The 12,580-nt window shown below is 44.3% G+C and overlaps 1 protein-coding gene across 1 annotated transcript in view; it reads left to right on the top strand.

The window, feature by feature from the left end:
* The window catches only part of POLR3E (RNA polymerase III subunit E), a 33,319-nt gene extending 21,659 nt beyond the window's left edge, over positions 1-11,660 (top strand). The window contains exons 19-21 of the mRNA XM_073647592.1: positions 3,825-3,902; positions 4,693-4,818; positions 10,280-11,660. Of these exons, the coding sequence (XP_073503693.1) occupies positions 3,825-3,902; positions 4,693-4,818; positions 10,280-10,336 (261 nt within the window). The 3' untranslated portion in view covers positions 10,337-11,660. The remainder of the gene's footprint in view (positions 1-3,824; positions 3,903-4,692; positions 4,819-10,279) is intronic.
* The last annotated feature ends 920 nt before the right edge of the window (positions 11,661-12,580 follow it).

Raw genomic sequence — 12,580 nt, 5'->3', positions numbered from 1 at the left:
TAGAGAGTTCCAGAGAAGGGGGGAAGCACGGGAGAAATCTTGTATGCGATTGTGGGAAGAGGAGATAAGAGGCGAGTAGAGAAGGAGATATTGTGAGGATCGGAGGTTGCGTGCAGGTAAGTACCGGGAGACTAGGTCACAGATGTATGGAGGAGACAGGTTGTGGATGGCTTTGTATGTCATGGTTAGGGTCTTGAACTTGAGTCTCTGGGCAATGGGGAGCCAGTGAAGGGATTGACAGAGGGGAGAGGCCGGGGAATAGCGGGGGGACAGGTGGATTAGTCGGGCAGCAGAGTTTAGGATAGATTGGAGGGGTGCGAGAGTGTTAGAAGGGAGACCACAGAGCAGGAGGTTGCAGTAGTCAAGACGGGAGATGATTAGGGCATGCACTAGGGTTTTTACAGATTCATGGTTGAGGAATGTACGGATCTGGGAAATATTTTTGAGTTGGAGTCGGCATGAAGAGGAGAGGTCTTGATATGAGGTTTGAAGGAGAGATCAGAGTCCAGGGTTACCCCGAGGCAGTGAGCTTATGGGACTGAGGAAAGTGGACAGCCATTGACTATGATGGATAGGTCAGATGGGGGGGTTGAGTGAGGCGGTTGAAAGATGATGAATTCAGTTTTATCAATGTTAAGTTTTAGGAATCTAGGAGAGAAGAAAGATGAGATAGCAGACAGACATTGTGGGATTCTGGTTAGTAAGGAGGAGATATTGGGTCCAGAGAGGTAGATCTGTGGGTCATCAGCATAGAGGTGATACTGAAAGCCATGGGACTCTGAGCTGTCCGAGGCCAAAGGTGTAGATGGAGAAGAGCAGGGGTCCTAGGACTGCGCCTTGGGGGACACCGACAGATAGGGGGCGAGATGAAGGTTATGGTGTGAGTGGGAGACGCTGAATGTCCGGTCTGTTGGGTATGAGGAGATCCAGGATAGGCCAAGTCTGTGATGCCAAGATGAGTCTGTAGTAAGAGGGAATGGTCCACTGTGTAAAAGGCAGATGACAGGTCCAGGAGGCGGAGGACAGAGTAGTGTCACTTGGATTTGGCGGTTAGTAGGTCATTGGTGACTTTAGTCAGGGCAGTTTCAGTGGAGTGGTGCGGTTGGAAGCCAGATTGTAAGCCGTCGAAGAGGGAGCAGAAGGAGAGGTGGGAGGAGAGTTCAGAATGGACGTCGTGTTCCAGTAGTTTTGAGGCATAGGGGAGAAGTGTCACTATAGGACTAAGTGTCTTGTGCTATGTAGTCCTGCTCTGTGTAGCCCCGCCCCCACCACTGATTGGTAGCTTTCTGAGTACACTGTCAGCAATCTGCCAATCAGTGGTGGGGGCGAGGTTATACAGGGCTCGGCATTCAGAGCACTGCTAGATCTGCAGCAGAGAAAACTGATTTTTATCAAGACTACACTAAGCAGCATAGCAAGCAACACATTGCTGGAATCAGGGTCTGATTCCCTTTAATTCAGCTCACAATTGTACTCATATAGGGGGTTAAATACCAGAATGAGAAGGGAATAGTACCTGGCTCACTTGAGCACAGGAATGTTTTTCTTTCAGAGGCTTTTATTGTTCCAGGCACCTTCTCTTATAATCCGGCTAATTAGGTCACCGGCACAAAAGAATTCCCAGCAATCATCTTTACATCACATTGATTACTGAATAATGACTCAGTTAATCTTTTATTTTGGGTAACAGTGCACCTATTCATAGGTTGTAACCTGGGAACACTGTGCTGCAAGTCTCCTGGAGTCAGTGTATCATAAAGGACCGATATAATATATATGACGACTGATAGCGCTAATGTTGTATTTACCCCATGAAAAAGCTTGGTGGGAGCTATACAGAATGCTTGGTTACAGCACCTCAATGGCCGGAAGAAATGGTGGGGGCTATACAGAATGCTCGGTTACAGCACCTCAATGGCCGGAAGAAATGGTGGGGGCTATACAGAATGCTCGGTTATAGCACCTCTATGGCCGGGCGAAATGGTGGGAGCTATACAGAATGCTCGGTTACAGCACCTCTATGGCCAGGCGACATGGTGGGGGCTATACAGAATGCTCGGTTACAGCACCTCTATGGCCGGGCGAAATGGTGGGGGCTATACAGAATGCTCGGTTATAGCAACTCTATGGCCAGGCGACATGGTGGGGGCTATACAGAATGCTCGGTTACAGCACCTCTATGGCCGGGCGAAATGGTGGGGGCTATACAGAATGCTCGGTTATAGCACCTCTATGGCCAGGCGAAATGGTGGGAGCTATACAGAATGCTCGGTTACAGCACCTCTATGGCCAGGTGACATGGTGGGGGCTATACAGAATGCTCGGTTACAGCACCTCTGTGGCCGGGCGACATGGTGGGGGCTATACAGAATGCTCGGTTACAGCACCTCTGTGGCCGGGCGACATGGTGGGAGCTATACAGAATGCTCGGTTACAGCACCTCTGTGGCCGGGCGGCATGGTGGGGGCTATACAGAATGCTCGGTTACAGCACCTCTGTGGCCGGGCGACATGGTGGGGGCTATACAGAATGCTTGGTTACAGCACCTCTATGGCCGGGCGACATGGTACGGGCTATACAGAATGCTCGGTTACAGCACCTCTATGGCCGGGCGACATGGTGGGGGCTATACAGAATGCTCGGTTACAGCACCTCTGTGGCCGGGCGACATGGTGGGGGCTATACAGAATGCTCGGTTACAGCACCTCTATGGCCGGGCGACATGGTGGAGGCTATACAGAATGCTCGGTTACAGCACCTCTATGGCCGGGCGACATGGTGGGGGCTATACAGAATGCTTGGTTATACAGCACCTCTATGGTGGGGGCTATACAGAATGCTTGGTTATACAGCACCTCTATGGTGGGGGCTATACAGAATGCTCGGTTACAGCACCTCTATGGCCGGGCGACATGGTGGGGGGGCTATACAGAATGCTCGGTTACAGCACCTTTATGGCCAGGCGACATGGTGGGGGCTATACAGAATGCTCGGTTACAGCACCTCTATGGCCGGGCAACATGGTGGGGGCTATACAGAATGCTTGGTTACAGCACCTCTATGGCCGGGCGACACGGTGGGGGGGCTATACAGAATGCTTGGTTACAGCACCTCTATGGCCGGGCGACACGGTGGGGGGGCTATACAGAATGCTTGGTTACAGCACCTCTATGGCCGGGCGACATGGTGGGGGCTATACAGAATGCTTGGTTACAGCACCTCTATGGCCGGGCGACATGGTGGGGGGCTATACAGAATGCTTGGTTACAGCACCTCTATGGCCGGGCGACATGGTGGGGGGCTATACAGAATGCTCGGTTACAGCACCTCTATGGCCGGGCGACATGGTGGGGGGCTATACAGAATGCTTGGTTACAGCACCCCTATGGCCGGGCGACATGGTGGGGGCTTCGTGAAAACTAGTACAACTAGAGCGTCTCACTGAGAAGGGAATGGTGATGCCCAGTAAAGTCGCTCATACACTTCCAGGAGGAATAATAGAGGAAAGGCATATCTTCTGCTTCTAAGCTGGCTTCTCCAGCATTATGTCTTGTAAGAAACCTGTCAGGTGGGGGGACCGATTTACCTTTAAATGTCCAGCGAGGGGAGCGTCGGGGGGCCTCTGGCGGCGACGCAGGGGAGGGGAGCGTCGGGGGCCGCTGGTGGCGACGCAGGGGAGTGAATTTCTCAATACGCAGTGCTCATTTTAAAAAGCAGTGGGGAGCCCCTTTACATGGATTTTGTCCTAGTTATGTAACAAAAAAACAAAGTACGGCTAATAACTTGAGATTTGTCTTCGCTGTCTGAGGCTTTTTTGTTCTTAGTTCCCTCCTCAGAGCACGGCTACACCTGAGGAACAAAAAGTGTTTGCACTCTGGACCTGCGGGGACCCTTATGACAAGGTAAGATGGTGCACAGTACCTTGTGTGAACTGATGACAGATCTCCATTTAATAACCTGTAATAAACTGTTTTATACTACAGCTACACATGAAGGGGTATTCCAGCCTAAACCAGGTTTTGTCTATCAACTAGACAGGTGGTAACTGTTAGATCATTGTGGTTTCCACCAATAGGACTTCCATCGATTTGCCAGATTGGGGAATTGTGCCCCTTGTTCCCCCATCGCCAGGAGGAGTTGAGTGGTGTCCGGCCACTTATGCAACACTGAGTCCTGCAGATCAATTTTTGCAGATCTCTAATAGCTAAGTCTAGCGTTAACTTGTTTTCACCGGATAACCCCTTCACAAGATTATAGATTGATAAGGGGTCTGACTGCTGGAGCCGCAGGAGTGTTTTTTTCATTGATGGGTAACTTTTATCCCCATTAAAATGGAATGGCAGGTTGAACGCCCGACTGCTGCTCCGTTCACTCTCATGTGTTTGTCGGCAAAAACTGATCAGTAGCTCCATAGGGAATGAATGGAGTTAGAGGTTGGGCCGGTGCGCTACTGCTCCAAAAAAATTCCCAGTTCTGCTAATCTATTGTGTTCTCGGAGCCACTGCCAGGCTTCTCTAGTAGCGGCTTATCTCATAAAGAACAAGAAAGGATTGGCAGTCTAAAATCGGCTATGCCAGATCCTTCTCTCCACCGACTCCTGATATCTGTGAGTTTGTCCGCCATTAGGTCTTTCGTTTTTGATGGTCACGGGTTCCTGCACTTAACATGAACCTTTACACATTTGTCCCATAGGAAAGACAAACCCTGCTGGAACTCTTCTCCAAGGGCCACAAGATGCGTAGGAATGCCATCCAGACAGGGATGAACCAGGAGTTTGGGGAAAGTGTCAGTAAGCCGCAGCTGGACAAGGTGCTGAAGGTAAGAAGTGTGAAACCTCTTTGTAAGCACAGTTTTGGCAAAGCATGATAATTGGCTTATCGGCTAGTTCTGTGTGTTTACCAGCAGTGATTTCTTTAACTCTGCTCATGCCAAAAGGCTTCTCTTTGGCGGCACGACCTGTGTTGCAGCCAAAGTTGCCATCTAACCACAGCCTAATGTTTATACGATCTAGCCAAATTATCTATTGGAAGTAGCAATCCTAAAAGTTAATATCAACCCTTTAAGGAGCCTTGCCATATGACTTGGGTTAAAAGCCAGAACCAGAAACTCAATTTACACACACTATTTCAGGGTGCTGCCCCCTCATCAGTGCAAAGTGTGAGATATAGTTTGGCTGGGTGAGAGGCATCTGATTGGGATCAAAGTGGTAACGTTTCTCCTTGTCGAGAGTGACTTGCCAAGTCTGGCATGCCAATGTGAGGAGACTTTTAAGGCTTGGCTTATGTAAGGCCTAAAAGTCTCTGCACATTGGCATAGCACTCTCCAAAAAAAAAAAAGTTACTCATTGGATCCTGCTTTAAACATTTCACGTTGCTTATATAGTCGAACCATTTTCTGTTGTGTATAATGAGTCCTCAAACTTTGTCGATCCTATTTCATTAGCATTTTCTTGGAATTTGGAAGGAAATCCACTTTTAAGTCAGGAAGAAGTTAAAAACTTGAGATGCTGTCCCTGGTCTAATTGCAATCCAGGACCCTAAAACCCAGGACCCTACTAGTGCTGGAGAATAGTGCTAAGAACTGAGCCTCCCATATTTTAAAATGGCATCTAATAACTGTCTGCAAATATTGCAATATGCAAATAGAAAGATATGAACAATTACCATTAGTCCAAAATGCCACTCCCTCTTCAAAAAAAAAAAAATATATATATTTTTTGGAATATGGAAATATAAACCGTTATAAATGACAAAAAACATATACCGCAGCATATAAATACTGTGTGCAGAATTATTAGTCAATTTGTATTTTTGATTAATTTTATTACTGAACAACTAAAGAGTTGTTGGTCAGTCCAAAAGGTTTAGAAACCTGAATATTTAAGAAAGTAAAAGCTATGTTTTACCTTTCTTAGGGGAATCTGTGTGCAGAATTATTATGCAACTAGTTGTTTTTCATTTGTTTCAAGTGAGAATAATTACCAAACAACTCGATATGTACAAAATTACATTTCTGACATTTCCCCCAAAAATATCCATGACCAATATAGCCGCCCATCAGTAACAGTCCTAAGCCGTCCATCCCCGGAGTCTGTTTTTTAATCTTTTGACTATCAACTTTTTGGGCAGCAACAAACACAGCCCCAGATACTGATCAGAGAGGTGACTGTTTTCCTTCCCCATAAATCTCCCGTGTAAGAAGGGCCCACAAGTTCTCAGTGGGGTTTAGGTTGGGTGAGGAAGGGGCCGGGTCATTATTCTGTCCTCTTTAAGGCATATACTGGCAGCTTAGCAGTGGAGACCTCAATGCTGTGACAGAGCATTGTACGGCCGAAAATTCAGTTTTCTTGAAAGATGCAGACTTTTTCCTGTGTCTTCTAAAAACTGGATGTAGATTTGGGAGTTTTTGAGTCCAACTAGCTCATCTTTAATAACTAACAAAGCAGCACACTGCAACGCTAAGTATGCGAACACGAAATATGAATAGCATTACTGCTGTAGAAAATAGAAATAAATGAGAAATCTTAGTACATAAATTGGCCAATTCATGTGTACCTGGTAGCCGCAATAAGGCATGTTCGCATACTTAGTGTTGCAGTGTGCTGCTTTGTTAGTTTTTTATGGAGGTAGCGGCTCCTAGTAAGCACCTGTTCACACCTATTTCTTGTATTGGAAGTGCTGTCAGTTTTTTCTGTTTCTGTTCATCTTTAACCGCTTCCCGATCGCCCACTGTAGATAAACGTCGGCGCTGCCTGGGCTCTGTGCAGCGCCGACGTTTAAAAACGGTGGGTGGTCCCGCAGCGCTCAGGACCCCCAGGGTCCTGCAAGCGCTGCGGGTGCGGTGCAGAGCGATAGCTCTGACAGGGAACATCATCGGGACCTGATTGGATCAGGTCCCAGTGATGTTAACCCTTTGCTGTCTTCTATATGCCGCGATCTATAGTGATCGCGGCATATAGAAGATAGTAAGAGGAGAGGGGGTCGTCTACTTACCTCTCCGACGACCCCTGATACCTTCCAGGACCTGGCGTTGTTATGGCAGCTGGAGGTCACATGACCGCCTTCAGATCTGCCATATATGGTGTCCTGCTAGGCTCAGCCTGCAGCTGAAGCCTAGCAGGAGACACAGTGTGAAACTGTCAGCAGTGGTCTCATACAATGTAATATATGTCTATTACATTACATGAGATCAGTGATCAGAAAATAAAAATTAGTGTCCCATACAGGGACTAAGTAAAAATGTAAAAAAAGTCAAAAAAATTTTTTCAACTGTTAAAAAAAAAAATCACAAAATGAATAAAAATAAATAAATAAAATATTAAACCGATAAATCCGTATATTTATGCAAAAACAAAAAAAGTACACATATTTGGTATCGCCGCGTCCGAAACAACCCGAGCTATAAAACTGTGACACTAATTAACTCCTTCTGTGCACACCGTAATAAAAATAACTAAAAAACGGAGCAAAAAACTATGCTTTTTCCTCATATCGCCAAACAAAAAGTGGAAAAAATGCAATCAAAAAGCAAAATGGAAATAAAAATGGTACCGCTGAAAACGTCATCTTGTTCCGCAAAAAAAAGCCACCATACAGCTCCATCAGTCAAAAAATAAAAAAGTTATAGCGCTCAGAATAAAGCGATGCAAAAAATATATTTTTTTCTATAAAATAGTTTTATTGTGTAAAAGCGCCAAAACATAAAAAAATATACAGTAAGTGTAGTATCGCTGTAAACGTACTGACCCGAAGAATAACGCTGCCTTATCACTTTTACCACACGCAGAACGGCATAAAAAAACCCTCAAAAAACAATTCCTGAATTGTTGGTTTTTGTTAATTTTTCCTCCCAAAAAATGGAATTGAAAGTGATCAAAAAATGTCACGTACCCAAAAATGGTACCAATAAAAATGTCAACTCGTCCCACAAAAAAACAAGCCGTCACATGACTGTCGGCCGAAATATGGAAAAATTATAGCTCTCAAAATATGGCGATGCAAAAACTAGATTTTACAAAAAAAAAAGCGTCTTAGTGTGTGACAGCTGTCAGTCATAAAAACCCGATATAAATCTGGTATCTCTGTAATCGCACCGACCCGAAGAATAAAGTAATCTCATCACTTATACCGCTCAAGGAACGGCGTAAAAAAATAAATAAAACCAATTCTTCACCTGCTACTGATTTGTTTATTATGTCTCCCAATGTGCTCACCACACATGTAGATAAGTTCCCTAAGGGGTCTAGTTTCCAAAATGGTGTCACTTGCACATTAGGGGCTCCCCAAATGCGACATGGCGTCCGCTAATTATTCAAACAAATTTTACATTCAAAAAGTCAAATGGCGCTCCTTCCCTTCCGAACCCTGCAGTGTACCCAAATAGTGGTTTTCCCCCACATATGGGGTATCGGCGTACTCGGGAGAAATTGCAAAACAAATTTCATGGTGCAATTTCTCCTGTTATCCTTATGATAATGCAAAATTAAGGGATGAAAAACATTTTTTGTGGGAAAAATGTGAAAATTTTATTTTTACCGCTCAATATTATAAACTTCTGTGAGGCATCTTAGGGGGGTGGGGTGCTCACCACACATCTAGATAAGTTCCCGAAGGGGTCTAGTTTCCAAAATGGTGTCACTTGTTGGGGGTTTCCACTGTTTAGGCACATCAGGAGCTCTCCAAACGCAACATGGCATCCGCTAATTATTCAAACAAATTTTACATTCAAAAAGTCTAATGGCGCTCCTTCCCTTCCGAGCCCTGCCGTGCGCCCAAACAGTGGTTTTCCCTCACATATGGGGTATCAGCGCGCTCAAGAGAAATTGCACAAAAAATTTTGGGGTCCATTTTTATCTGTTACCCCCGTGGAAAAAAAAATTGGGTCTAAAGTAACATTTTTGGGAAAAAAGTTAAATGTTCATTTTTTTCTTCCACATTCCAAAAATTCCTGTGAAGCACCTGAAGGGTTAATAAAGTTCTTGAATGTGGTTTTGAGCACCTTGAGGGGTGCAGTTTTTAGAATGGTGTCACTTTTGGGTATTTTCTGTCATAAAGACCCCTCAAAGTGACTTCAAATATGATATGGTCCCTAAAAAAATGTTTTTGTAATTTTTGTTGGAAAAATGAGAAATCGCTGGTCAACTTTTAACCCTTATAGATCCCTAACAAAAAAAAATGTTGGTTCCAAAATTGTGCTGATGTAAAGTGGGAAATGTTATTTATTAACTATTTTGTGTGACATATCTCTCTGATTTAAGGGCATGAAAATTCAAAGTTTGAAAATTGCAAAATTTTCAAAATTTTTGCCAAATTTCCGATTTTTTTCACAAATAAACGCAAGTGATATCGAAGAAATTTTACCACTATCATGAAGTACAATATGTCACGAAAAAACAGTCTCAGAATCAGGGGGATCCGTTGAAGCGTTCCAGAGTAATTACCTCAAAGTGACAGTGGTCAGAATTGAAAAAATTGGCCTGGTCACGAAGGCGAAAACAGGCTCTGGCGCGAAGTGGTTAATAATACCAGGCTATAGCAGTCCCCCACCTCCACCTTGCTGGTGTCTGGGCTCAGACCTCCTCTTCAACTCATTCTTAATCCAGCCATGGGCCCATCTATCTGGTCCACCAAGAGTCACTCGTCTCATCGCTCCATAAATCCTTTGAAAAATGTCTTCACATTACTTTGCCCAGTCTTGACGTTTCTCCTTCTGTGTCTTAAGTGGTGGTCGGGTCTCACCCTCCTTATTTCGGCAGTGTCTCTGAGCACAGAACACCTTGTACTTCTGGCCTCCATGGAGGTTGCAGGGCTGGAATATGACCTTACTGGAGGATAATGGCTTCCTGGTCACTTCACGTTTGGTTCTTCACAAATCTTTGTCATGTTTTTTGTCTCAACACATTTTTGAGACCCTGTTGACCATTTGCAACAAAACTTTTGATGGTTCTGTGAACGCGCCCCAATATCTTAGCAATTTCCAAGACTTATCGGACTCAGTCATACATTTTTTAAATTATTTTTTGGCCTATTTTGCCTTAAGAAAACAAGCTGGCTAATAATTCTGCGCATCTTGATAAAGGGCGTTGTATCCTTTGGCTGCCCCCCCCCCCACCCCTCATTACACAAATACTTGTCACCTGGTCTGTTTCATCCAATCAGCATTCAAGTTTATACAGCGCGGAGTAATAAAATAGGGTCAAAATACTTCTCTAAAAATTGTGCAAAAAGTGTATTAGGAAAAAAAAAAAAATCTGTGTATTAATTTATGATTTTCTTGGTAGGACTGTTGTGTGTGTTACGGAGGTATGTGGTATCTTAAAGGAACGGTACAGTCCTGATGGCTCCAGGAACCAGGCAGTAGAATAATCCAGTGGCCTACGCCCAGATCAGATCTGTTCTGGATGACGCCCCGTTGGGCCCTTACACCATCACAAAACCGTTACCAAAGGCGGAAGATGCTGCACGCTGTACGGTCTGTGGAAGGAAGACCGTTCCCAAGAAGAAAGCTGCTCTTTTCGAGGTTCTTTATTTGCTTTTTTTTTTTTAAATCCCTTTTGTTCTCTAACCTCACATTAATATGCACGCCCAGTTGAGGAAAAGATGGGTGAATTTTTGGGTTTACACGTGCCAACATCAGAATCTGAGTGATATCCACAAACGACTGACTGCAATAACGGCCTGAATCGATCACTCAGAAGGATGAACTGCAACAAGGAGATGTGCTCATTCGTCTCTAAGAGAAGATGACCCGCGGCTCTGCTGCGGGCAGCCAGTAGGGTTGTCAAGTGCTGGTAGTGGACGCGGAGGAACCAATAATGGAACTGGTGACATCACTGGGAATGAGGTACCGTGTGATGTCACTGACTCCTAGTGATAGAATTATTGGTAAGCACACAGTCATAGAAATAAAGGTGACTCGGCCTGATCCATTACCTGCTGGTTTCATTATTTGCCTTTTCTCCTTACTCTATATCCAGTTTACACTAAATTGTTAGATTCCTAAGGATCACATAATGGGATAACTTGGTTCCCCCATGTAGGATGTGTGGACCAACAGGAGCAGGGAGGCAATATTTTTGGGTATATTGTGTTAGCATTCTCCTGTAATACACTTTTTTTTGCTTTTTATAACAATGTAGAATTTTTAAAATTGATGACTTCTCTTTAGAAGAGGTCATCAATATCAGATTGGTGGTGGTCTGCATCCTACAGATGCTCTGGCAGCCCCATGTAAACAGTTTACAGAGTGGAACAGCACATTAAAGGGAAGTAGTTTCGGCGTGCTCGGCCTTTGTTGCAGCTGCTGCGGCTGTTACACAGCTGTAACACGTAGGGATTGCCTGTTTAACAGCTGCAACACATGCAGCCACGGCAGCTGCAACTGAAAGGTAGAGCATGCCGAAACGACTCGGCGAGTACCCAAGTGTGCTCACTTAAAGGGTTAAATGAGCACACTCGCTCATAACTAGTAAGAAGGTGTTAGACTCTTAGCTCATCACTATCAGATCGGTATCTTTTAGGTCAATCGTCCTTGACAACTCCCTTTATGGCTATCAAAGTGGAGGCATATAAAAATTTGCCTAATATTCACTTGAGTAATTTTCTTTTACATGAAAATAATGTAAATTATTACCTTATGTAAATAAAGCTGCCAGGATTGTATGTCTTTATTTCTTCTTACAAATCAGCTAGAAATTCATAAATTAATTTAAAATAATATTCCCCCCCCAAAAAATCAAGATATTTCCTATCCATAGGAGATGGGATAATGTGCTGATTGCTGAGGGTCTGACAGCTATGACCCCAGCAATTCAAGAAATGAGCTTTAGCGGAGGTGCATACACAGCCTTTATTCCATTCATTGACTATAGCCACGCACAGCGTTCAGTCCAAAGGATAATGAGTGAGCGGAAACTGCACATATGCACCTCCCCGCCATTTGGGATGGGGCTGCAGAGCTGGGACCACCAATGATTATTAAAGTTGTCCCATGTGTAACTTGATTTTTTGGTAACCCATTAAGTGATGTTTTTTTGCTCCATTTTATCAAAGGTGCACTTTGCTGAATAACTTTTCTTATGGATGACCGTTAACATTCTCCATGCAGTATTACTTTATTTTAGCACTAAAATAATATCCAACAATCACCGGTGCCCCCAGTTCTTAGACGATTCTAGCTTTTCTGCTGCCTGAAGCAAAAAATTGAAATGGTGCTCCTCCCTGCAGGACAACTGGAACGTTTTGGGTTTGTTTTTTTTGAAGGAGGGGGTGTTGGGATATTACAGTATTCATTTATTATTTAGTCCCCTCTGGAGACTTGAACCCTGAATTGACTGTTCTATCTATATTGCAACACTGTGTTTGCACTATATTCTGTAAAACCGAAGAGTTTCAGCACCAGATCCACCATCAGTACTGGAATACAGTACCAAGCTTAGTACAGCAATCACAAGGTCAGCCCCCCACAATATACAGTGGTATCAATTTACAAAATGGTGGATACTAGTTATTTTACCACTCATCATAAGATCTACAGCACTGGGGGACACACAGGCAGTATCAAATATTTTCACCCAGGTACT

The sequence above is a fragment of the Phyllobates terribilis genome, unplaced genomic scaffold, assembly GCF_046119375.1.
Source record: "Phyllobates terribilis strain yellow unplaced genomic scaffold, ASM4611937v1 Scaffold_9__5_contigs__length_417890890, whole genome shotgun sequence".
Taxonomy (NCBI): domain Eukaryota; kingdom Metazoa; phylum Chordata; class Amphibia; order Anura; family Dendrobatidae; genus Phyllobates; species Phyllobates terribilis.
The sequence above is the reverse complement of the archived record's forward strand: the minus strand, read 5'-3'. Positions and strand labels throughout refer to the sequence as shown.